The sequence below is a fragment of the Mobula birostris genome, chromosome 24, assembly GCF_030028105.1.
Source record: "Mobula birostris isolate sMobBir1 chromosome 24, sMobBir1.hap1, whole genome shotgun sequence".
NCBI lineage: Eukaryota > Metazoa > Chordata > Chondrichthyes > Myliobatiformes > Myliobatidae > Mobula > Mobula birostris.
The window spans coordinates 52970205-52996585 of record NC_092393.1 but is presented as its reverse complement, the minus strand read 5'-3'; the positions used below and the strand labels follow the sequence as shown (position 1 = coordinate 52996585).

The window sequence follows — 26381 nt, the reverse complement described above, 5'->3', positions numbered from 1 at the left end:
TTTACAAGACATTGTGACCCCAACCAATACTCTTCAGAATTTGTCTGCCTGACATCAGTGGTTGTACAACCAGGACCTGTGATATGCATCAATTGCTAAGATGACCATCCACCACCTGGTCCCATGGCTTCATGTGACCCTGATCAGGGAGCTAAGCAGGTGCTACACCTTGCCCAAGGGTAATCTGCAGGCTAGCGGAGGGAAGGAGCACCTTACATCTCCTTTGGCAGAGACGTATCTCCGCCCTGTCACTCTGATATGGGTGGATAGGGAAGGTTTGGAGTGACATGGGCCAAATACTGGCAAATGGCACTAGCTTATATGGTAATCCTGGCTGGCGTGGGCCTGCTTCCATGCTGCAAGACTGCGACACCAATAATGTGCTGGGCTTATCATAGGGATAACTACTTAAAAAGCACATATTCAATTACCTTTTCTTTGAGAGACAGTGTTGCTGACTAACTTAAAATGTAAAGCTGCAGAATCCAATGGCTTGATGATGTTCATCTGCGGCTGGCAGTTCCACTGAGAACTGCCAACTTCATGCTCCTTGCAGGTCAGCTCACTGCTACTGCATCCAGTGACAAGCAGTGAACTAAAGAGATGAGAACCTCATGTTTGGCCTCTCAGCTCTCTGTGAGGAATAGCTGACGCCAGTACTGAAATCCTGTTGGTTTCTTCAGTTCACATTTTAACTTACTACAAATATTTTTTTAATTTAAAAATTTACTTTATAAAAAATAAGTTACAGATCTTTTCTGCAATTCAATTTAGTGGAGTAAAGTGTCCTCGATACATACATACATACATACACACACACACACTCACACACTAATCATTTGCAGGTCAATTGTCTGAGAGAACTGGATGTGTGTAAGTGACAATTAGGCTTCAGGTAGGTCAAATGCCCAATCCATGCCCTGGCTTCCCTGGTGACGTTTTGATTGCTAGCTCAGGGACTTTTTAAAACAGTTCCAAAAGTTACAAATAATTAAAAATTATAAAAGAAAAACTTTACTTCAAAAAATTTAAGTAATGAATTAATTTCTTTTCAATTCATGGTGAATGAGGTCAAGCTACATCTGGTAGTCAGATATACGTTAAGATGATTTGAACTTCAGTGAGTGGAGCTGAGAACCTGCATGCATTCCCCCACGGAAAGGTTCAGCCAAGACAGATTGATATGGAAGGGCATAAACAGTCTAGCCCATTATATTTTGTTGCTGTTCAGATGAAAGGTGGCTTTACTTTGTCACATAGGTTTATTTTATCACATTAAGTAGAGTGAAGGTGGATGAAAGGTGACTTGTTAGAGGTGTACAAGATGATAAGAGGCATATATTGAGTGGATAGCTAGAGACCTTTCCCCAGGATGGTGGCAGGGTCAGATACATTAGGGACAACGATAGGCACATGGGTGAAAGAGAAATGGAGGGTTATGTGGAAGTGTTAGATTGATCTGAGAGTAGGTTTGAAAAGTCAGTACAACATCACAGGCCTCTGCTGTACTTATTATGTTCTATATATTGCAGATTGACATTGAAATCTCCTAGAATCTGTGATATATTTATGATGTCTTAAAGTAATTCTGGTCACCTGCAAGTGAGCTGCCCTCGTCATAAATCTAGGTGATAAAAACCAAGGTTGCATTTCGGATATGTGGCATTGAAAACAAAATCATGACAATCCCATCTCAATGCTTTTCCATTTAAAGTAATGACTGGATTAATTACAGCTGATAAATGACTCACCCTTTTTTATAATCTCTGTGGAACGTTTTCTAACTAACCCGTTACGTAAGAACCTCCATTCTCGCTCCTTGCGAACCAGGCTCTCCACGTCATGCTCCTCAGGAATCTGTGCAGAATTACTGCATTGTCAGCATTCACTACGTCAACAGCTTTGCATCAACACAACTCAAACTGGAACCTTGTCTATTCCGAAAGAATTATATTCATAGGACTGTCAAACAATTAAAAACATCATGATCAAAATCTTAGTTTTAATAATATTTTAACTTTAACTGGCAAATCACAACTGCCAGAGCAAATATTAGGTACATATTTAAATAAAAATTTCAAAGTGAGCAAAATTTCTGTCTACATTTGCATGGCTTAGATCAACTTCTGAAAATCGTTTAAATACATACAGAACATGGACAATGGTTCAGCATTCAATTCAGAACTGTTGATACATCTTCTGCAGATTTTTAAATAGGCTTAACTATTCGACGAAAGTAACAAGTGCAAATCAAGAAATTTCATACAGACAGTGGCTTAATGTGCTTTTGCTAGAACTGAAATCTATGGATTAAATTTATCTTTCATTTCACATAAACCTTCTTGACTGTTCTTTTCCCCAATTTAATTAGGTTTAGGCCTCCTCAGTACGAAAGTAAAGGTTCTACTCAATACTGAGGAAGACGGACAAACACCTAATCTTGCTTTACCAATACTTCACTGGTTGGCATCTCACTCAATCAATTGTAATTAGAGTCTAGATCAATAATTACTGAGAATAGCAGAAGACTGAAAAAAATTAAACTGCACGTTTTTGAGCATTCCCTTGACAGAGTCCAAGAGCTATATAGCATGGAAAACAGGCCCTATTGCCCAACTCATCTATGCTAACCAGTAGCTGACCTAATACTATGGCATTAGTCAGGCTACATCTGGAATATTGTAAGCAGCGTTATGTCCCATATCTAAGAGATGATGTGCTTGCATTGGAGAGGATCCAGAATGATGAACACTAGAATTTCTGCTGGAAGCGATGAAGGATCCTGGTGAAAGGTCTCAGCCTCAAATGTCAACTCTCCTGTCTATATAGATCTGACAGGCCTTCTGAGTTCCTCCAGCATTTTGTGTGTGTGGGTTACGAGAATTATCCCAAGAACAAAAGGATTAATGCATGAGTGTTTGATGGTTCTAGGCCTGTACTTGCTGGAGTTTAGAAGAATGGGGAGGATCTGCTGCTCTACCTTCATCAATGTGCTTAGTCACATCCTCAAAAAATTCAATCAGGCTCGTAAGGCACGACCTGCCTTTGACAAAGGCATGCTAACTATTCCTTATCATATTATGCCTCTTCAAATGTTCATAAATCCTGCCTCTCAGGATTTTCTCTATCAACTTACCAACCACTGAAGTAAGAATCACTGGTCTATAATGTCCTGGGATACCTCTATGCCTTTTCTTGAATAAGGGAACAACATCCGCAACCCTCCAATCTTCCGGAACCTCTCCCATCCCTGTTGACGATGCAAAGATCATCGCTAGAGGCTCAGCAATCTCCTCCCTCACCTCCCACAGTAGCCTGGGGTACATCTCGTCTGGTCCAGAAGACTTATCTAACTTGATGCTTTCCAAAAGCTCCAGAACATCCTCTTCCTTAATATCTACATGCTCAAGCTTTTCAGTCCACTGTAAGTCATCCCTATAATCACCAAAATCCTTTTCCATAGTGAATACTGAAGCAAAGTATTCATTAAGTACCTCTGCTATCTCCTCCGGTTCCATACACTCTTTTCCACTGTCACACTTGAATGGTCCTGTCCTGTCACGTCTTATCCTCTTGCTCTTCACATACTTGCAGAATGCCTTGGGGTTTTCCTTAAGGTCTGCTAAGGCCTTCTCATGGCCCCTTCTGGCTCTCCTAATTTCATTCTTAAGCTCCTTCCTGCTAGCCTCACAATTTTCTAGATCGCTATCATTACCTAGTTTTTTGAACCTTTCATAAGCTCTTCTTTTCTTCTTGACTAGATTCACAACAGCCTTTGTACGCCACGGCTCCTGTACCCTACCATCCTTTCCCTGTCTCAAAGGAATGTACCTATGCAGAACCCCATGCAAATAACCCCTGAACATTTGCCACATTTTTTCCGTACGTTTCCCTGAGAAAATCTGTTTCCAGTTTATGCTTCCAAGTTCCTGCTTGATAGCCTCATATTTCCCCTTACTCCAATTAAATGCTTTCCTAACTTGTCTGTTTCTATCCCTCTCCAATTCTATTATAAAGGAGATAGAATTATGATCACTATCTCCAAAATGTTCTCCCACTGAGAGAACTGACACCTGACCAGGTTGATTTCCCAATACCAGATCAAGTACAGCCTGTCTTCTTGTAAGCTTATCTACATATTGTGTCAAGAAACCTTCCTGAACACACCTAACAAACTCCACCCCATCTAAACCTCTCGTTCTAGGTAGATGCCAATCAATACTTGGGAAATTAAAATCTCCCACCACAGCACCCTGTTATTATTATACCTTTCCAGAATCTGTCTCCCTATCTGCTTCTCGATGTCCATGTTACAATTGTGTGGTCTATTAAAAAAAACCAGTAAAGTTACTGACCCCTTCCTGTTCCTAACTTCTACCCACAGAGACTCCGTAGACAATCTCTCCATAACTTGCTCCTTTTCTGCAGCCGTGACACTATCTCTGATCAGCAGTGCCACACCTCCACCTCTTTTGCCTCCCTCCCTGTCCTTGCTGAAACATCTAAAGCTTGTATGGCCTAATTCTGTCCCTCTGTCTTATCGTCTTGTCCCTTTTGCCCCTGTTTGGTCTACATCTTTAAAAACTCACAAGAATTGATACAAAGGTGGACAATTACCTCATCAATGAAAAATGTGCTACACGGATAGGTACAGAGGAAGTGTAATGGTTGGGCTGTTGATTTAGAAATGGCTTCAAATCCCATCATGATAGGTGGAGAGCTTGAATTTACACAATAACCCAAAATAAATAATTCAATAATGGTAGCTGTATAGCTTTATTTCAAGTCAAGGCTTAATGCTCATGTACTTTACTAATGCTCTTTAGGGAAGAAAATCAGTCATCCTTATCTAGCTGAAATGTAACTTCATACCATTAACTTCCCAATCAGGGATAATTGATAATGACTTACCATGAAGTCGCTATCCCCTGAACAGATAAATGTGTTACATAATATATTGCTGCAAAAGGCGTAGATTTGGCAGTTTGGGTCTAGTTTGGGTGTGGATCAGCTTGGAGAGAGAGATAATGCCTGGACATAAGCACGTTTTAATTTCTTTAACAAATGGAAGCTTTGTCAGGCTCATTCAACATGCCAGAAATGAGGCCCTGTGTTTTGCACTGCAGGAAATGGCCAGATTTAAACAGTCTGACCTGTGCTGAGTTAATGAACTACAAAGAAGATGGACACAACAAAAGCCTTCTAGTTGTTGGAGCTCCTTAGCCTTGAATCCTCATCACTATTCAGAGATAGTCACTGCAGGAGCACTGATCAAATTGGTAAAATTGATTTATATTGTCACTGGGGTAGAGTGAAAAACTTTGTTTTGCATGCCGTCCATGAAGATCATTTCACCACATCAATACATTGAGGTAGTAGAATGAAATGCAAAATATAGTGTTACAGTTACAGAGAAAGTGACGTGCAGGCAGACAGTAAGGTGCAGGGTCATAACGAGATAGAGTGTGAGATCAAGAGTGTATGTTATCATGCAAGAAGATCATATAACGATGGATTAGAAGCTGACCTTCAGTCCGATGGTCTGTGTTTACAGCCTTTTACATCTTAATGAGATGGTAAATAAGAAGAATTAAAATAATAAAAAATTGCAAATAGTGTAAATCTGAAACACAAACAGAGAATGTTTGAAACACTCAGTGAGTCAGAAAGCATCTGTGGAAAGAAAAGCAGAGTTAATGTTTCAAGCTTCTGGCATTTTATGTTTTTATTTATTTTAATTTATTTAGAGACAAAGTGTGGAACAGGCCCTTTTGGTCCAGCAAACCACATTGCCCAATAACCTACCTATTGAACACGAGACTAATTGCAGGACAATTTACAATGACCAATTAACCTACCAACCTGTACGTCTTTGAGGAAACCGGAGCACCTGGAGAAAACCACATGGTCACGGGGAGAATGTACAGTCTCCTGACAGACGGCTCCAAACACCTCCAGCTGTAATAGTGCCATGCTGTTACATGGCACCCCATATATAAAATGAGGAAGCAGATGAGCTGAATTAATTCTCTTCCACTATATTGTATCGAAGCATTCTAAAGAAGATGGTGTGCTTGTAAGAAATAAATTGTACTTGCTTTGATCTATAAGATTAAAGGGCATTTGCTGTACAACAGCTTTATTATAACCGAATGATAGCTACAGTTTTTAAACTTCATAATGAGTGCTTTACATAACTGAACACAATCCAAGTGTTAGATGGGACAGAAATTTGCATGAGAAAGTATACTTCCAATGCCCGGTAGCAATAACATTCAATCGAATCACAAGGGCAATGGATAAATGTTTAAACTAAATAGTTGGAGGCAGGAAGGAATTTGAATGAGGGGAATTTTTGAAAGTTAAAGAGAAAGAGAAGGACAATGGAAGTGGGTAGTACTAGAGGTCATGATAATCAGGAGAAGGTTGGTAGGACAAGCAAACCTTACTGTGCAGTTGAAAGTAGTGTCAGCATAGGAAAAATGGCAAAATAACTAAACTGAAGGCTCTTTATTTAACTTCTGCAAGATTCGTAGCGATGAATTACGGACAGAAACAGAAATAAATAGGTTTGGTAATGTCGCAAGGAGATCATGGATTGAAAACTGACTTTGCAGGGCACCGGCCATTTTGAAAGGATCAGTAGAAGGAAAAGGAGCATGGGTAGTGTTGAATGTGGAGATGATACAATTCAGAAAGTCCCTCAGAAGTCAGAAATGAGGTGCAAATCTAATGGCAAACCTAAAGGTTGGCTGTTTATTCCCCTCCATAGGCGCAGTCTGACTTGCTGTTCCTCCAGCATTCTGAGTGTATTACTCTAGATTTCTAGCATTTGCAGAATCTCTGTGTCTTATCATTACAGCTGTTTCATTAGATGTTCAGAGTACACATCAGGAAGTGTCAGCTTATAACCTCAAGTAAGGTGAGTAAAATGAAGTATCAGTCTGCAAATCAGACTGAAGCAAGTGAGAGATAAGGGGTCTTTGGACATGGCATTTAGTACTGAGTTAAACTGTCATAACACTTCAGTCTTACAGATAAATACAGCAATCTAGAGCCAACTATACAGACAGTTCAGGCAGCATCCTGCTAGTCTGACCTAACCAGTCTGCTAATTTGACCGATTTCCAATATTGGAAATTGTGGAATATTGTGGTCCAGAATCAATACTGAGTGTTTCTGGTGTTGGCCTTTCCAAACAAAGCACCTTACCATAAAATACTGGATTACATGTTCTTTTTTTTGCATGAATGATCACTGACGATTTGAGAATGATTTGGATGCACAACTAGGAAGGGTAAAGAATTGCCAGATTTCATACAACCCGTCCTACGATAACATGGACCCAACTTTATCAACTGAACATCATTTTCAGTCAAAATTCTCCTCAGTGGTAAGATTTAGATGGAAAGTCACTGATTTGGAATTTTATGTCTTGATTTTCTCTCTTACTCTATAGGTGATGGTGCGGTTGATGAATATTTTCTGCTGTTACGTATGTCAGTTTTCATGCATATTTTTGAAAGGGATATAGTGCAGGATTCCCTAAAGGATAACATGCAGGTTGAGGCAGTAGCAAGGAAGTCAAATGGAATGTTAAGATTTATTTCGAGAGGGCTAGAATGAAAAAGCAAGGATGTCAAGCTGAGGTTTTATAAGGCACTGGTGAGGCCTCACTTGGAGTATTGCAAAGAGTTCTGGACTCCTTATCTAAGAAAGGAAATGCTGGCATTGGAGAGCGTCCAGAGGAGGTTCATTAGAATAATCCTGGGAATGAAACAGTTAATGCATAAGGAGCGCTTGATGCCTCTGCACCGGTACTCACCGGAATTTAGAAGACTGGGGGGCGGGGGGTCTCATTGAAACCTACTGAATGCTGAAAGCCTAGATAGTGTGAATATGGAGAGGATGCTTAAAATGGTGGGAGAGTCTGGGACCAGAGGTAACAGCCTCAGAATAGGACATCCCCCTGGCGAGGCAAGGAGGAGTTTCTTTAGCCAGAAGGTGGTAGGTCTGTGGGATTCATTGCCATAGATGACTGTGGCAGCCGAGTCATTGGGTATATTTAAAGCAGAGGTTGAAAGGTTTTTCATTAGTCGGGCTATCAAAGGTTGCAGAAGGCAGGAAAATAGGGTCGAGAGGAAAAATAAATAAACCATGATTGAATGGTGGAGCAGACTCAATGGACCAAATGGCCTAATTATTCTCCTATGCCTTATGATATTACGGATATTTTCTATTGTATGCATCAACATTCAGACATTGAGAGTATGAAAGGGCACTTCTTCATGTATAATTCACTAACCCTAACCGTACACCTTTGGAATATGGGAGATATATGGAATCAGCAGAGGAAACCCATGTGCTCATGGGAAGAACGTAAATACTCCATACATACAAGCAGCAGGAATTAGACCTCGATCATACAGCTGGCGCCACAATAATGTTCCTCTGCTATGTCACTACGTCGCCCCAAGCTAAGCCTGACAATTTGGCATTTTAACCCTGGGAAAATAACTCTATCTACTATCTGACTATGACTATCCAAAACCTTTCATTGCAATAAGGATCACTTTGATATTTAAAAAGGAGTGTGTGTACTTGCGGTGATGAGTACATTCAAGCTCAGAATGAACGGGGAATATTGATCACTGAGAGAAATCAAGAAACATGGGCACATGGCAAATGTCAAATTGATTTATGAATTTTGTCTTAACTGTTCTAATGTACTGCATTGGCTGCTCGGCTTTTCCGTTAAGTTGTTCTGGCACCCATCAATTTTTAACATATTATAACAGATTAAGACAGACACAAAGAAGCGCTTAAACAGAATATAAACACAAGAAAGTCTGCAGATGCTGGAAATCCAAGCAACACACACAAAATGTTGGAGGAACTCAGCAGGTCAGGTAGCGTCTATAGAAATGAATAAACAGCCAATGTTTGAGGCCGAAGACCCTTCTTCAGGGCTGGAAAGGAAGGGGGAAGATGCCAAGAATAAAACGGTTGTATGGGGGTGGGGGGAAGGAGGATTAGCTAGAGGGTGATAGGTGAATCCAGGTGGGTGGGAAAGATAAAGGGCTGGAGAGGAAGGAGTATAGGAATATATACAGTCCATCACTTCTGCATTCTAGCTATTATGAAATGTTAGAAAGACTCTTTATCATAAATTTTCTCCCCTCACGCCTTCATTCAAAATCCCTGCAATTTTCAACATTTTTCAAATTTGCACTTAAACGGAGGAATATTTTTATATTAAATTTTGAATATTGTGTTCAGCCTGGTTGCCTCATTATAGAAAGATGTAAAAGCTTTGGAGAGGGTGCAGAGGAGGTTTACAAGGATAATGCCCAGATTAGAGAGCATGTTTTATGAGGATAGGTTGAGCGAGCTAGGGCTTTTTACTTTGCAGCGAAGTAGAATAAGAGATGACTTGACAGACGTGTACAAGATGATAACAGGCAAGGATATAGTGGATAGCCAGAGACACTTCCGCAGGGCGTAAATGGCTAATACGAGGGGGTATAATTTTAATGTGTATGGAGGGGAGATGTCAGAGGTAGGTTTTTTTTTTACAAAGAGAGGGATGAATGCATGGAACACTTTGCCAGGGGTGGTGGCAGGTACATCAGGGTCATTCAAAAGACTTAGATAGGGACATGGATGAAAGAAAAATGGAGGGCAATGTGGGAAGGAAGCAATTAATTGTTATTGAAATGAGTTAAGAGTCAGCACAATTTTGTGGGCCAAAGGGTCTGTTCTATGTTCTAAATTTGAAATAAAGTGGTAAAAAAAAAACCGAAATAACACATCTATCTGACAGAAACGAAACACTGTGGCGAGTTTCTCTGCAAGGAATAAAGATCTGTAACCACAGAAAGAGAAATGGAATTGATTTACTGCTGTCGGCTGCTAATAGTCACATTAAATGGCCATTACTTGTCAAGAGATACACCATAGTCATAAAAGTTGATGAGATAAGTGTCTGGATGGAAGCTGTTCCATAGTAACTTATAAATTCTTGACAAGCCATTGACAGCAAAGTGCAGTTTGAGGGAACAATCCTCTCTGACCCCTCGTGGGATGATCAGTTGGCAGCTTGCTTGCTTTAGAGACACCACTACCCTGGACCTGAACACACAAGTTCAGCCTAAAATGCTGGCGGACTGCTACACTGGCGGAAATGCCAACCTTTGGATAACATGTAGAGCCCAGATGGATACAAAAGATGCCTCGCCAGTTTTTAACCAGCAGCAGTGACCCAGCCAATAATCACAATTTGATTTAATATTGCCAACAGAGATGATTAGATTGATGCTCCTTACTATATGCAAATTATTTTCCATATTTACAACAATATAACTGGAGAACTTTATTGGCTGCGTTGCATTTAGTGTTTTCTGGTAGTAGTGGGGTGGACTGCAAGTCCAAATAGTGCTGTAAAAATTCATATTGTTTTCATTTTCCTACCTGCTCAGAACAGCTAACATTTCCACTAACAAAACACCAGTACAAACAAAGTCAATGCCTCCTTCACAAAATGCACGCCTTACTGACCAACTTCATTGCCCTGACGGCTGGCTGAAATGGGGTGCTCACAACTTGGGTGTCGTATTGGGTCCTGAAAGTGAGCTTTGGACCACATCGTCATCCATTCCCCCCCCTGTGACACCCACCACTCCATCACTCAGTTTATGCGCTGCTGAAGCCCTCATTCATGTCTTGGTTTGTCTTCATCTTCATTACCAATTAAGACAGGCTTTGACTTTATGCATATTATTTTCAAAACTTTTATCGACATAGCTGTTTCCCTTTAAACTCCTCCAGCCTCATAATTCTCTGTGACATTTGCTCTCCTGCACTTCAATTTAATCACTTTATCATTGGTGCCCTTGCCTTCAGCCTTACAATTCATTTTACTCTCTGTGATCCCTCCTTTTATCTTTTCTCCTTAAACCAAGCATTTTGATCAAGCTTTTGGTTACTACTCTCATAGCTCTGTCTGACACACAGTCAAATTTTGTCTGATTCCAGTGAAGCATCTTGAGTGAAGTCGGGCCATGAAATTTGAGGGCCAGGTTTTTCCCATCACAGAGATTGATGAATAGCTGGAAGGAGATGCTGGAGAAGGTGCTGGAGGTAGATTTAATTAAACCAATTAAAGAGCATATCCATCTTTTCTGAATAAACACTGTATGAGCCCCAGCCTTCTGAGGGATAATAAATCAGCCATGATCAAATGGTGAAACAGACCAAATAGCCTAAATTAGAAAATTCCAGATGCAAAGGGACTTGGGAGTCTTAGTGTAGGATTCTCCAAAGGTTAACTTGCAGGTTGAGTCAGTAAAGAAGGCAAATTCAATGTTAACATTCATTGCAAGATGACTAGAATATACAAGTAAGGATGTAATGCTGAGGATTTATAAGGCATTACTCAGACCCCACTTAGTGTATTATGAGCAGTTTTGGGTCCCTTATATAAGAAAAGATGTGCTAGCATTGGAGATGGTCCACAAGAAGTTCACAAGAATGATTCAGGGAATGAAAGGCTTAACAAATGAAGCATTTGATGCCACTGGGCATATACTTGCTGGAGTTCAGAAGAATCTCATTGAAAAGCCTAGATAGAGTGGATATGGAGAGGACTTTTTTTTTTATAGTGCGGGAGTCTAGGACCAAAGACAAAGCCTCAGAATAGAAGGACGTCCAATTAGAACAGAGATGAGGAATTTCTTTAGAAAGAGTGGCAAATCTGTGGAATTCATTGCCACAGGTAGCTGTGGAAGACATGTCATTTGGGTATATTTAAAGTGGAGATTGATGGGTTTTTGATTAGTAAGAGCATCAAAGGTTATGGGGAGAAGGCAGGAGGATTGGGTTGAGAGGGATACAAAATCAGCCATAGTGGAATGGTGGAACAGACTCAGTGGACTAAATGGGCTAATTCTGCTCCTGTCTTATAGTCTGAAATGTGATTAGTGGAGATTGGAATCAAGGTCTGCAAGGAAGAGGTGGGCCGACAGGCCCCGTTTCTATGCTGAACGTTTCAGATTAATTGATGCTATAAAATACAAGAAGTTACTGCTTTAATGAATATGGCATTTCCTCCTGCAGTTAAACACAGCTGGATTTATATAACCCATCATAGCTTCAGTGTTGGCATGTGTTCAGTCAGAGTTAAGGTACTTGCTGGGATAAGCATTTTTGCTACTTTACTGAACTGAGATACTGTTTCACTGCAGCTTCACAGGTAGGTTATGGTACTCATTGCCAAAATTTCCTCTCTGCAATTTATGCCCTATAAAACCTACAGGTACCAACTTTTGGACTGATTTCTTGCACGTACTACACACCTGTTTCTGTACAGACAAGAGGGAATCAGTCATCCCCTAGATATTTTCAATAGATATATTTAATGTCAGAGAAATGTGTACTATATATACTGAAATTCTTTTTCTTCGCAAACATCCACAAAAATAGTGCCCAAAAGAATGAACGACAGTTAGACGTTAGAACCCCAAAGCCCTCCCCAGCTCCCCCCCCATGTACAAGCAGCAGCAAGGCAATGACCCCCTCCCCCACCAACAAAAAAGCATCACCAAGCACTCAAGCGTGCAGCAAAGCATCAATAAAGACAGACTTGCAGTACCCCAAAGAACACTCGTTCACCCAGTAATTCGACGTACTACAGGCTCTCTCTCTCCCTAATAAGGGAAAAAGGGATGTCCTCGTTTCACAGTGAGAGGGGAGACATAACAAACAATTCGCTGATATATGACGTTGAAAGTTTCCACACCAACCTAAAGTATTAATCTCCAAAAAGTACTGTTTTTTAAAATCAATCTGGCATCTATTTCAAATGATGACTGTTTCTTTGATTTAACTTCGATGATAAACATCTTGGACCTGGCTGAGACAGATGTACAAGCTTTTAAAATTCTATACTTTATTTCTTCCTTCTGCTTTAGGCCATTAAAAGCTAGTTTCCTCTAACAGCCATAAACGCAAGAGATTCTTCAGGTGCTGGGGGTGGGAGAGGAAAGGAGTACAACTTGGCAGGTGATAGGTGAGACCAGGTGAGTTGGAAAGGGAATGAAGTGGGCAGTTGGGAGTTGATAGGTGGATCAGGTAAAGGGCTGAAGGTGAAGGAATCTGATTGGAGAAGAGAACAGACCGGGGAGTAAGGGAAGGAGAAGAGGGGCATCAGACGCTAGTGATGGGCAGGTGGGGAGGGCAAGAGTCATTTATCCACAGATATGATATATACAACTTTGGTAATACCTTACCTGTAGTGATTTAATGAAATCTGTAGCCAGTTATGCGAAACTGTTCCCACTACACCACATTTCACAGCCTCAAACTTTACTGCAGTGCTATAATGATGCAAACCATCAACTGCACAACTCAAAGAATTAATATGGTCAGATCAAATTATTAACCGTAGCCTTTTCTGCCCCCTCTCCATCACCACTTATATTCAAAACCTCTTTCCAGTAAATAGAACTGCTCGTGAACCCTTGTGGGTGCTTCAGTGTTTTTTCATGATTAGGATCATGAAACACTATAGCTGTTTTAACACCTATCTCTCACTCAATCAGAACCAATCTCCTTCAGTTTGTCGAGGAAAAGACAATTAACTCAGAATCAAAATCACTTTATTGACAATATTTGAAACATACCGGAATTGAACGTGGTTCAGTGCCAAGCATAAAGCACAGACAACACAATAGCAAACAGCCATGAGCAATCTACAATTGGCAGAACGGTCACACGTACAAACACTAATAATCAAACTGAAAAAAATGTGAACATATAAACAGACTCAATAGTTATCAACACAACAAGAGGAGACCATTTAACAGATGTTATGCAAGGACAGTGAGTGAGTTTTGTTGAGAAGCTGGAGAGTTAAAGGAAAGAAGCTTCAGAGTTTTGGTGGTGATGGACTGGTCTCAGCCCAAAATGTCAACTCTTTATTCCTCTCCATAGATGCAGCCTGACCTACTGAGTTCTTCTAGCATTTGTGTGTTACTGTGGATTTCCAGCATCTGCAGAATGTCTTGTGTAGTTCAGAGCACACTTAGTTAGTTGGCTCAGAAGGCTAAGTTTTCCAGTTCAGAATCAGAAGTAGGTTTATTAGCACTGACATACGCCATAAAACTTGTTGTTTTGTGGTAGCAGCATAGTGCACGTCACAAAGTATACTATACATTACAATAAGATATTGGAAAGATATATAAATTAAGTAAGTTGTGTAGAAAGAGAGCAAAAATAGTGAGGTAGTGCTCATGGTTCATTGACCGTTCAAATATCTGATGGTGCAGGGGAAGAAGCTGGTCCTAAAACATTGAGTGTGTGTCTTCATGTTCCAATATGTACATGATTGTAGTTATTGTTATATATAAAATCGCTATGCTATTAATAATCTTCTTATACACTCCCTCAGTTTCAAGAATTATTGTCACATGTATCGGATACAATATGAGGAGCTGGTGTAGGGTGCAGGGTTTCAGATTTCTGGATCATTGGATCTCTTTTGCGGATGGTATGACCTGTACAAAAGAGGTGGGTTACATCTGAACCCAAGGGGGACCATTATCCTTATGGCCAGCTTTGCTAAAGATGTTGAGGAGGGTTTAAATTTATTTGGTGGGGGTGGGGTAGGAACTGAAGTGGTAGGGTTGCGGATGGGGCAGTTGGTATACTGCTAGATGCAGTGTGTAGTGAGACTGTCAAGAAGGACAGGCAAAATTGCAGTCAGTACGATGAGCTGCAGTGTAACATGGGGACAAAAGGCGATGAAAACTGGACTTAAGGTGTTATACTTGAATGTGTACAGAATATGGAATGAGGTAGGTGATCTTGTAGTGCAGTTAGAGATTGGCAAGTATGATCTTGAGGGCATCACTGAGTCATGGGTGAAAGAAAATCACAGTTGGGAGCTTAACATCCAAGGATACACATTGTATCCTTAGACAGGCAGCTGTCTCAGAAAGGCAGTGTTCATTATTAAGGACCTCCAGCACCCAGGGCATGCCCTTCTCTCACTGTTACCACCAGGTAGGAGGTATAGAAGCCTGACGGCACACATTCAACATTGCATTCCATCTGCCACTTCTTTACCAATTCTCTTAATCTGTCTAAGTCCTTCTGCAGCCTTCCTGCTTTCTCAACACTACCTGCCCTTCCACCTATATTCATACCATCCACAAACTTGGCCATAAAGCCATCAATTCCTTCATCCAATTCAGTGACATACGACGTAAAAAGAAGTCCCAACTGTGACTTCTGGGGAACACCACTAGTCACCAGCAGACAACCTATAAAGGCTCCCTTTATTCCCACTCTTTGCCTCCTGCTAGTCAGCCAACCATCTATGCATGCTCGTATCTTTCCTGAAATACCATGGGCTCTTATTTTGTTTAGCAGCCTCTTATGTGACATCTTGTCAAATGCCTTCTGAAAATCCAAGTATACAATATCCACTGATTTTGTCTATCCTGCTTATTACTTCCTCAAAGAATTCCAACAAATTTGTCTGGCAAGATTTTCCCTTTAAGTAACTGACTTGGGCCTATTTTATCATGTGCCTCTATGTGCCCTGAGAGCTCACCCTTAACAATCGACTCCAACATCTTCCCAACCACTGAGGTTAGGCTAATTGGCCTATAATTTCCTTTCTTCTACCTCCCTCCCTTGCTGAAGAATGCAGTGACACTGCAATATTCCAGTCCTCTGGAACCATGCCAGAATCTAGTGACTCTTGAAAGATCATTACTTAGGCCTCCACAATCTCTTCAGCTACCTCTTTTGGAACACTGGGGTGTAGTCCATCTGGTCCAGAGGACTTATCTACCTTCAGACCTTTCAGCTTCCCAAGCACCTTCTCCTGAGTACTAGCAATTATACTCACTTCTGCCCGTCACTCTTGAACTTCTCGCATATTGCTAGTGTCTTCCAGTGAAGACAGATGCAAAATATTTAGTTCGTCCACCACTACCTTGTCCCCCATTACTACCTCTCCAGTGTCATTTTGCAGCGGTTGGACATCTACTCTTGCCTCTATTTTACTCAGTGCAGGAGCAGGCCCTTTTGCCTGTGATGTCTGTACTGAACGCAATACCAAATGAAACAAAATACACATTCTTCCAGAACAAGATACTTATCCTGCCATTCTCTGCATGTTCATGTGTCTATCTAAAGGACTCAAACAGAACTGTCATAATTACTTTCGTAACAACCCTTAGCAGCCCATTTCAGGTACCCACCACTGTGTGTAAAAATACTTGACCATACATCTCTTTTAAACTTTTCCCCTTCCAGCTTAAATGCATATCCTCTAGTATTTGACATTTTGACACTGAGAAAAAGATCCTGGCTGTCTACCCCATCAATGTCTCTCATAATTTTATAAACTTTTATCAGATTTTCCCTCAATCTCTGATACACCAAAGAAAACAACCCAGGTTTGTCTAGCCTCCCTTGTTATTCTAGTAAACATTGTGGCCATGATATGTTAGCACCGGAATGTGTGGCGACACTTGCGGGTTGACACCAGCATATCCTGGTGCACGTTGGTTGTTAACACAAATAATACATTTTACTGTATATTTTGATGTACATGTGACAAATAAATGAATGTGAATCCAAATTAAAGCTAATGCCCTCCAATCCAGGTTGTATCCTGGTAAACCTCCTCTGTTCTCTTTCTAAAGCCTCTATATCCTTCCTGTAATGGGATGACCAGAACGAAACTCTGAGTGTGCCCTAATCAAAGTTTTATATAGCTGCAACATGACTTCCTTTCTCTTATATGCAATATCCTGACAAATGAAGGTAAGCATGCCGTACATCTTCTTTACCACCCTTAAGTGGTCACTTATAGAGAGCTATCAATTTGCACCCCAAGATCTTGTGCATTACAGTTCCATTAACTGCATTCTTCCCCTTTACTTTTGACCACATAACATCTCAAACTTGCCCAGATTAAACTCCATATGCCATTCCTCCATAACTGATGTACATCCTTTGACACATAGCTTCACTGTCCACAACTCCATCGACCTTTGCGTTATCTGCAAACTTTCTTACCCACCCACCTACATTTTCATGCAAGTCATTCGTATATATTATATTACAAACAACTGAAGTCCCAGCATTGCTCCCTGTGGAACACCAGTCATCACAGACCTCCAGCCAGAGCCCTCTCCCACCATTGCCCTCTGTTTTCTATTCTGAATCCAAACTTGCAAGTCACCATAGGTCTTATGTACCTTAATTGCAAGGATAGTCTACAATGAGGGAACTTGTCAAATATCTTCCTAAAGTCCACAAAGACAATATGCACAGCCCTACCTTCAATAACACATGACCTGCCCCAAACCACATTATGCTGACTGTTTATAATCAGGCCAATCTTTTCCAAATGTGTACAAATCCTGTTCCTAAGGATCCTCTCCAATAGCTTCCCTGTCACTGATGGGAGGCCCAGTGTCCTATAACTTCTTGGACTATCTCTACTTAGGCTCCTAAAAAAAAGGATCAACTTTTGCTACTTTCCAGTCCTCCAGGATCTTGCCTGAAAGCAATGATTTTCATCATGGCCGCAGCAGACCCTTCTCTTTCAGTAATCTGAGATATATCCAAAAGGGCTCTGGGGACCTATCCATCTTCATGCTCAAGAGGCCCAGCACTGTCTCCTTCTCAACTGCCTCAGGCTGCTCTGACCATCGTTCAGACAGAAAAGCACTTAGCTATTAAAATACGTCGAAATGGCTGCACCATAAGCACTAAGTAATTCTCTTCAACTGCATGGTGTGAAGGATGTATTTTACTCTATGTGGAATCACTGAAAACCTTTGCAAGCAACAGCAGTGCTGTGGGGACAAAATGTCACAGCCTATGTAGCTGCCTCCTTATCAGGTGGGACAGAAAAATCCACTGCAAAGACTTGTCCTGCTACCCATAGGGAGGATGGTTTAATGAGTCATAATCACTGAGAGTTCAACTTCTCGACATCTGAAGCCCACCTCAATATAGGCTGGATATACTTCAACAATTATTCCTCAATAAACCTTAACACTGTTGCCATAAAGCTAGACTATGCATGGTTCACGAAGAACGGCACACAGTAAGTATTATTTCTTTCTTAGAGATAATTTAGAATCATAGAATTTTACAGCACTGAAGGAAACCATTTGGCCCATTGTACCATTGTTTGGCGCTTGGCTTAAAACCGAAAACAAGTCTTCTTTCTTGTTCTTTGTTAATCCAGGTGCTTTAAGTCTGATGATTATTTTTGCTCTTTATTGCAGTGAAGTGGTTGGGACGCCCGAGACCTTGAAAGATGCTTCGTAAATGCTAGTCTCACTCTTCCATCAGAAAAAAAATTTAATTTCTCTTTGATACATAATTTTTATTTTTTCCTGACACAGAACAGGGCTTTCTTGAAAGGTACAGAATGATAAATTCAGTAAGTATTAATGATGTGTGTTAAAAGAAATACTTACTGTCTAAATACTGTTACAAAACTGCTCACAATACTCCAAATGAGGCCTCACCAATGTCTTATAGAGCCTCAGCATTACATCCTTGTTTTTATGTTCTAGTCATATTGAAATGAATGCTAACATTGCCTTTACCTTACTCACCACTGACTCAACCTGCAAATTAAACTTTAGGAAATCCTGCACAAAGACTCCTGAGTCACTTTGCGCCTTGGAATTTTGAATTTTCTCACCATTAAGAAAATAATCTATGCCTTTATTCCTTCTAACAAAGTGCAAGAGCATACACTTCCCGACACTGCATTCTACCTACCACTTCTTTGCCCATTCTCCTAATGTGTCTAAGTCTTCCTGCAGCCTCTCTGCTTCCTCAACAATACTTACCCCTTCGCCAATCTTTGTATCATCTGCAAACTTGGCCACAAAGCTATCAATTCTGTCATCTAAGTCATTGACATACAACATAAAATGCCGTAGCCACACTGACCCCTGTGAAACACCACCAGTCACTGTCAGCCAACCAGAAAAGGCTCCCTTTATTCCCACTCTTTGCCTCTTGCCAGCCAATGCTTTATCCATGCTAGCAACTTTTCTGTAATACAATGGGCTCCTAACTTGTTAAGCAGCCTCATATGTGGCACATTGTCAAAGGCCTTCTGAAAATTGAAGTACACAACATCAACCAATTCTCCTTTGTCTATCCTGCTTGTTACTTCTTCAAAGAATTATCAGGCAAGAATTTCCCTCACGGAAGCCATGCTAACTTCGGCCTATCTTACCATGTGCCTCCAAGTACCCTGAAATCTCATCCTTAACAATTGAGTCCAACATCCTCCCAACCAGAGGTCATGCTAATTGGCCAATAGTTTCCTTTCTTCTGCCTCCCCACATAAGTAGATGAAAATATCTAACTTTAGGAATTCAGTATGTGACTCGCAAGATTTTCTGTTAACAAATCATTGACTGAAGTATGAAAGATCAAAAAAACATTTATTCTGGTTTAATAACATTTTATATCTTTGATTTCAATTAAGAATGGAAAAAACATACAAAATATGTGGAATAAAAGAAAATTCACCATTATTTAATAAAACAATCATTGGCCTGAGGAGAAGATGGCTAAAATACAAAATTTCTATTAAACTGTTTATCAGTAATACCACGCAGGAAATGTCCACCTCAGTAAAATGTCACGCTGTTCTCACAGGCTTTACATTATTGGTTATTTTAGATTTAAAATAATTCAACAAAATTGTGTCAAGAACTGCAATTGTCAGCTTGAACGCTGGCAAGGAAACCAGCTGTTGATTACCACCTACCATTCTTCCTCCCTGATGAATCAGCACTCCCCCATGTCGATGAAGCACTGAAGTTAGCAAGAACACAAAATGTACTTCAATGTCTATTATTAAGAATGCTGGACAGCACCATCACTACTGAAGCCTTAAGAGCATAGCTGCCATTGGCTTTGTACTAGGTGTCAGAAAACCAATAGAAAGCATAGACTAATATGACCTAATCTTTATCTATCTATTGCTAATAAATAATGGTGGCAGTGAGTGGCAGAATTCTTGCGGAAGCAAAGTCTGCTTTCATACTGAGAACATCTTCCATCAGGTGGTGCAGCACGTGCATAAGGTAAGTTAAGAATAAATTTTGCAGCTCAGAGTTGGGGCATCCATGAAGTGTTGATGGACTTCAGTTGGAGCAGAAATGTGTTCTACCAGAATCTGTAACCTGCTGTTACCAATTAGCACATTCCAAGGACCAGGGCAATGTGTATGGGATATACTCAAGCTTAGCCAGAAAGGCTCTAGTGCAGGGGTTCCAATTTTTTTGCATGCCATGGACCTCTACCATTAACTGAATGGTTTGTGAAGTCCAGGTTGAGAAACCCTGCTCTAGGGGATACGTTCCCCAACACTGAACTTTTGAAAGGCTGGAACTTGTGTAAGAAAACTCTCAGCTTTTGCTGATGGAACATTGGTGAAAGAAAACTGGTTTCTTGTTGACGTAACGTAAATAATATAAAAAGAAAAATAATTTTTTAATCAAAGAAAATCTGAGAAAACACAGGCAGTGCAGTTACAAATTGTCTACAGCTGTCTGTAGTGTGCTGAAGATTGTCATGATGTACCAGCAAACATTAAAATGTGTTAGTGATACAAGATAGAGAAAATCCCAAACACCGGATTGATGGAACTTGAGAACTAGGAGCAGGATTGGTCCTTTGATCCTGTTCTCCTATAGTTATCAAGCAGCAAACAAGGTACAAGATCAGCCCCGGTACACAGGAGCTGCAGGGATGGATCTTGGTCCCTCGAGATCGGCGAGGGACCAAATACTTATGACTAGGTGTACAAGATGCTAAAAGGCATAGGTTGAGTGGATAACCAGAGACTGTTTCCAGGGTTGGGCATGTGGCCAAGTGGTTAAGGCGTTCGTCTAGTGATCTCAAGGTCACTAGTTCGAGCCTCAGCTGTGGCAGCGTGTTTGTGTCCTTGAGCAAGGCACTTAACCACACATTGCTCTAGTGTCTGTGCGAGGAGTGGCGCCCCACACAGTCTTCCAATCTGTGCCTTGTAAGGCATGAAAATGCCCGACACAGGCCTCTCATGGTCTGAGTTGACGTTCCCTCCCCTCCTCTGTTTCCAGGGTAGAAATGGCTAGTACAAGGCATCATAGCTTTAAGGTGACTGAAGGAAAGTTTAGAGAGAGAGGAGGGTGTTAGAGGTAAGTTTGTTATACACAGAGTGGTGAGTACATGCAACACCTTCCCAGGCGTGGTGGTAGAGACAGATACATTAGTGGCACTTATGAAACTCTTCGGTAGGCACACGGATGAAAGAAAACTGGAGGGCTATGTGGGAGGGAAGGGATTGATTGATCTTGGAGGAGAGTGAAAGGTTGGCATAATATTATGGACTGAAATGCCTGTACTGTTCTATGTTCGAAGACATAGATGCATAGCTAACAATATGCTAGGTATTATAAAGGAATGAAATAGAAAAAAAGATAGCATATCCTGCGAGACACAGTGAAGGCTATGGCCTTGTTGTGTTTGTGTTTGCCTCCAATCAGGCTGTGACAGTACAGTTAAAAGCTGCATGCGTCATGCATTATGGAGAGTTATTTAGGTAGTTCTAATCACAATAGGCAGAAGTTCTACCCAGCTGATTTACAGTCTATCCTGGATACTCTCAATTATCAGCAAAGTGCGGCAAGATGTACAAGACGATGAGGCATAGATGGAGTGGACAGTCAGAGACTTTTCCCAAGGCAGACATGCCAAATTCCAGCGGGCATAATCTTATGGTGATTGGAGAGAAATATAAAGTGGATGTCATAAGTAAGTTTTTTACACACAGAGTGGTGGGTGTGTGGCACACATTGCCAAGTATGGTGGTAGTGTCAGATACATTAGGGGTGAATATCAATTTCTCCTTCCAGTAAACAAATTCCCTCCCTCCCTTCCTCTATTTTTGACTCTGACCATTTACTTCTTCTTACCTGCCTGTTACTTCCCCTTGGGTCCCCACCTCCTTCTCTTTCTCCCATGGTCCACTCTCCTCTCCTACCAGCTTCTTTCTTCTCCAATCCTTGACCTTTCCTATTCACCTGGCTTCACCAGCACCTTTCAGCTAGTTTCTTTCCCCTCTCCCCGCCTTTTTATTCTGGCATCTACCCCTTTCCTTCTCATTCCTGAAGAAGGGTCTTGGCCCAAAGAGTAGATTGTTTATTCCATAGATCTTCCATAGATGCTGTCTGACCTGCAGAGTTCCTTTGGTGTTTTGTGTGTGTTACATTAGCGACATTTAAGAAACTTTTAGACAGGCACGTGGGTGATAGAAGAATGAAGGCCAAGAGGGAGCATAGAGTTAGATTGACCTTCAAGTAGTTTAAAAGTTCGGCATAATATCGTGCACTAAAGGGCCTGTATTGTGCTGTAATATTCTATGTTCTACGTGCACAGCATTGCTACTGAGTGCTCATTCCTGTTCAGTTTGGATAGTTCGAGGGTTGTTCAGCTCCATGTGTCTTTGTACTCTCAGCCCAAGTACAGATAAAAGATGATGTGAAAATAACTGCTCTTGACATCAAGATAGCAAATGATGAAATGAGGCACCCAGGAGTCCAAGGAAAACTCACATCATTATGAAGTGTTTCGAGAGGCTCGTCATGAGGCACATCAAGACCCTGCTGCCTCCATCACTGGACCCCCTGCAGTTCGCGTACCATCCCAAGCATTCAACAGATGATGTCATTGCCATCACCCTCCGCCTGGCCCTAACCCACCTGGACAAAAAAGACACGTGCGTTTGAATGCTGTTCATAGACTTCAGTTCAGCATTCAACACAATCATTCCTCAGAAACTGACTGGAAAGCTGAGCCTACTGCGAGACCCCAGTCAGTCCGGATTGGAAGCAGCATCTCCAATACCTTCACACTGAACACAGTGGCCCCCCAGAGCTGTGTACTCAGTCCACTGCTGTTCACTCTGCTGACCCACGACTGTGCTACAACACACAGCTCGAACCACATCATCAAGTTCGCCGATGACACGACCGTGGTGGGTCTCATCAGCAAGAACGACGAGTCAGCATACAGAGAGGAGGTGCAGCTGCCAACAGACTGGTGCAGAGCCAACCACCTGTCTCTGAATGTGAACAAAAGAGATAGCTGTTGACATGGAACAACCACTCTCCGCTGAACATCGATGACTCCTCCACCTGGTGGAAAATCTCACCTGGTCCTTCCAACACTAGTTCCATAGCAAAGAAAGCCCAGCAGCATCTCTACTTTCCGCGAAGGCTGAGAAAAGTCCATCTCCCACCCCTCATCCTCACCACATTCTACAGAGGATGTATCGAGAGCATCCTGAGCAGCTGCATCACTGCCTGGTTCAGAAATTGCACCATCTCGGATCGCAAGACCCTGCAGTGGATGGTGAGGTCAGCTGAGAAGATCATTGGGGTCTCTCTTCCTGCCATTACAGACATTTACACCACATGCTGCATCTGCAAAGCAAACAGCATTATGAAGGACCCCACGCACCCCTCATACAAACTCTTCTCTCTCCTGCCATCTGGCAAAAGGCACTGAAGTATTCGGGCTCTCACAGCCAGACTACTTAACAGTTTCTTCCCCTAAGCCATCAGACTCCTCAATACCCAGAGCCTGGACTGACACCAACCTACTGCCCTCTGCTGTCCATTTTGTCTTGTTTATTATTTATTGTAATGCCTGCACTGTTTTGTGCACTTTACGCAGTCCTGGGTAGGTCTGTAGTCTAGTGTAGTTTTGTTGTTTTACGTAGTTCAGTGTAGTTTTTGTATTGTTCATGTAGCACCATGGTCCCGAAAACCGTTGTCTCAATCTTACTGTGTACTGTACCAGCAGTTATGGTCGAAATGACAATAAAAAGTGATGACTTGACATCAATGTTTTTCACCTGCCAAGTGAAAGCATGCACAAAGGAGGGCAGTGCTTGCTGGACAGGATTCATTTCAGCTACTTACTGCAGGGATTCCTATGTGCGATGTTCTCTGTTAAGTTCACCAATACTGGGTGAACAAATTTGGCACGACCCTGTCAACCCCTTTCAATTTTTGTCAGAAAGCATTCTGGTTAGATGCATCACAGCTTGGTACGGCAACTGCTCGGCCCCTGACTGCAAGAAACTGCAGAGAGCTGTGGACACAGCTCAGCCCATCACAGTAGCCAGCCTCCCCTCCATCTATACTTCTCACTGCCTCAGTAAAGCAGCCAGCGTAATCAGTACCAACCCCAACCAAGGCATTCTCTCTTCTCTATACTCCCATCAGACAGAAGATACTAAATCACTAAAACAGATATTAGCAGTTGAAGGACAGATTATAGCTGGTGTTGTAGGACTAGTTAATAGTTCTCTAGTATGTTAAGTTCGTCTCAAACTCATAATCTACCTGGTTATGACATTTACCCTTATTGTCTATCAGCATTTTCTCTAGCTGTTTTACTTTATTCTGCATTCTGTTATTGTTTTACTTTGTACTATCTCAAAGCACTGCCTAATGATTTGATTAATGGAAATGATGTAATAATTTACAGTGAGACAAGCATGCAAGACAGGTTTTTCCACTTTCCTTCGGTACATGTGACAATATTAACAAGTTCTAATTGATAACTGCTTTGTCAATGGTTTTCCTTCTATTAACATCTAATGCAAGATGTTTAGTGACAACTAGTTCCTCTTTTCCATTCACAACTCATCAGGCTTGTCCCTGGATAACATACAGGCCTGGCTGGCAAGTGTAAAGTTACATCTTCGTCACACATGTAAAGCTAAGATTAGAAACATTGCTTTAATTTGTCACCCTACATTGAAACATACAGTGAAATGTGCTGTTTGTGTCAATTAGATTAGATTAGATTAGATTCAACTTTATTGTCATTATGCCAAGTACAGATACAAAGCCAATGAAATGCATAGTCCAAATTTGTGCTGGGGGCAGCCTTCAAGTGTCGCTATGTTTCAGGAACCAATGTAGCACGTCCACAAATTACTAACCCCAACCTGTTCGTTTTTGGAATGTGGGAAGAAACTGGAGCACCCAGGGAAAACCCACACAGTCACAGAGAAAACGTATAAACTCTTTACAGACAACAGTGGAAATCGATGGCACTGTACAGCCTTACGCTACCGTGCCACCCTGTACCAAGTAAGAACAACTCTAATAACAGAGGGACTAACCAGACATTCAACAGTGCTATCACTGTGGAATATATTGTTAATCCTTACTGGAGTAGTCATACAAATACCATAGTTGCAAGAGCAGTACAGACACTGATTATTCCGCAGAATTAAAACTCATCTCTCAGCTTCTCAAAATCTCTCCAGCAATGATGCATATTTCCCATGAATGAAAAGAAAGATGTGACAGAATATGAAAAACACATGATTAGTCCTGATATAAGGACTCAGCTCAAATGCTGTTTATTCCCCTCCATCGGGAATATGTTGAGTTTCTCCAGCATTTTGTGTGCGTTGCTCAAAATTTCCAGCATCCGCAGCATCTCTTGTGTTTATGATAAGGAGAATTGAGGAACAAATCATTATTTCAGCTCTTTTTCTTACGATGTTATCACTGTATTTTTCAGATATGTTGACATCAAGGATTTCGATAATAAAGACTTTAAAGACTTATGGATTTAACATTTCCCACTTTGGTAAAATTGGGAGAAATCTGGGTCCTGCTCTGCAATTAGTCAGTAACTTATTCAATCACAGGATCACGTTGTTTTTACATGTTCGATTTAAGAAAACGTCAATTTGTTGGCCACACTGGAGAAGAAATTAATCATGATGCACTTGCAAACAGGATACTTTAATGCTGAATCGAACTCAATTAACCAGGGTAGGTTAAGTTTAATAATTTAGCTTTGAAGCTGTTGATAAAAACATCTGAACATCAATAGAGAAGATGCTCAATTAGCTACAAGGCTCCAAAACAGAAACACGGAAATGAAGCGCAGGGAGAGACATATTTATGTAAGTGGAGCAACCAACTTGTGCAGGAAAGGGGAGTGTAAACCAAGGGAAGATGAACCCTCATACTTCATAATTAGTTGATGGAAGTTACAGGCTGTGTATATAGAATGAGCACTAATATAATAGATTATAGATCTTCTGGTGTTGGTTGGCACCGTACTTTGTCCATGGCACAGCAACTTGCAAGTCCAATGAACTAAACACATTGTGAGACATTAAAGGCACAAACAAATGTTAAGAAAATTGACACCCAGCAAACCACAACAGGAGCTACTGGAAAGAGACCCAGAGTGGGAACTTTGTAGTTCTGGCTGGCAAACCTGCCAGTGGAGTCCCATTATGG

General features: G+C 41.2%; 1 protein-coding gene across 3 annotated transcripts in view; it reads right to left on the bottom strand.

Moving 5' to 3' along the window:
• Positions 1-26381, bottom strand: part of rptor (regulatory associated protein of MTOR, complex 1) — a 491598-nt gene that overhangs the window by 83000 nt on the left and 382217 nt on the right. For all 3 annotated transcript variants that reach the window (XM_072241994.1, XM_072241995.1, XM_072241996.1), the window contains exon 25: positions 1752-1857. In XM_072241994.1, coding sequence (XP_072098095.1) covers positions 1752-1857 — 106 coding nt within the window. The remainder of the gene's footprint in view (positions 1-1751; positions 1858-26381) is intronic.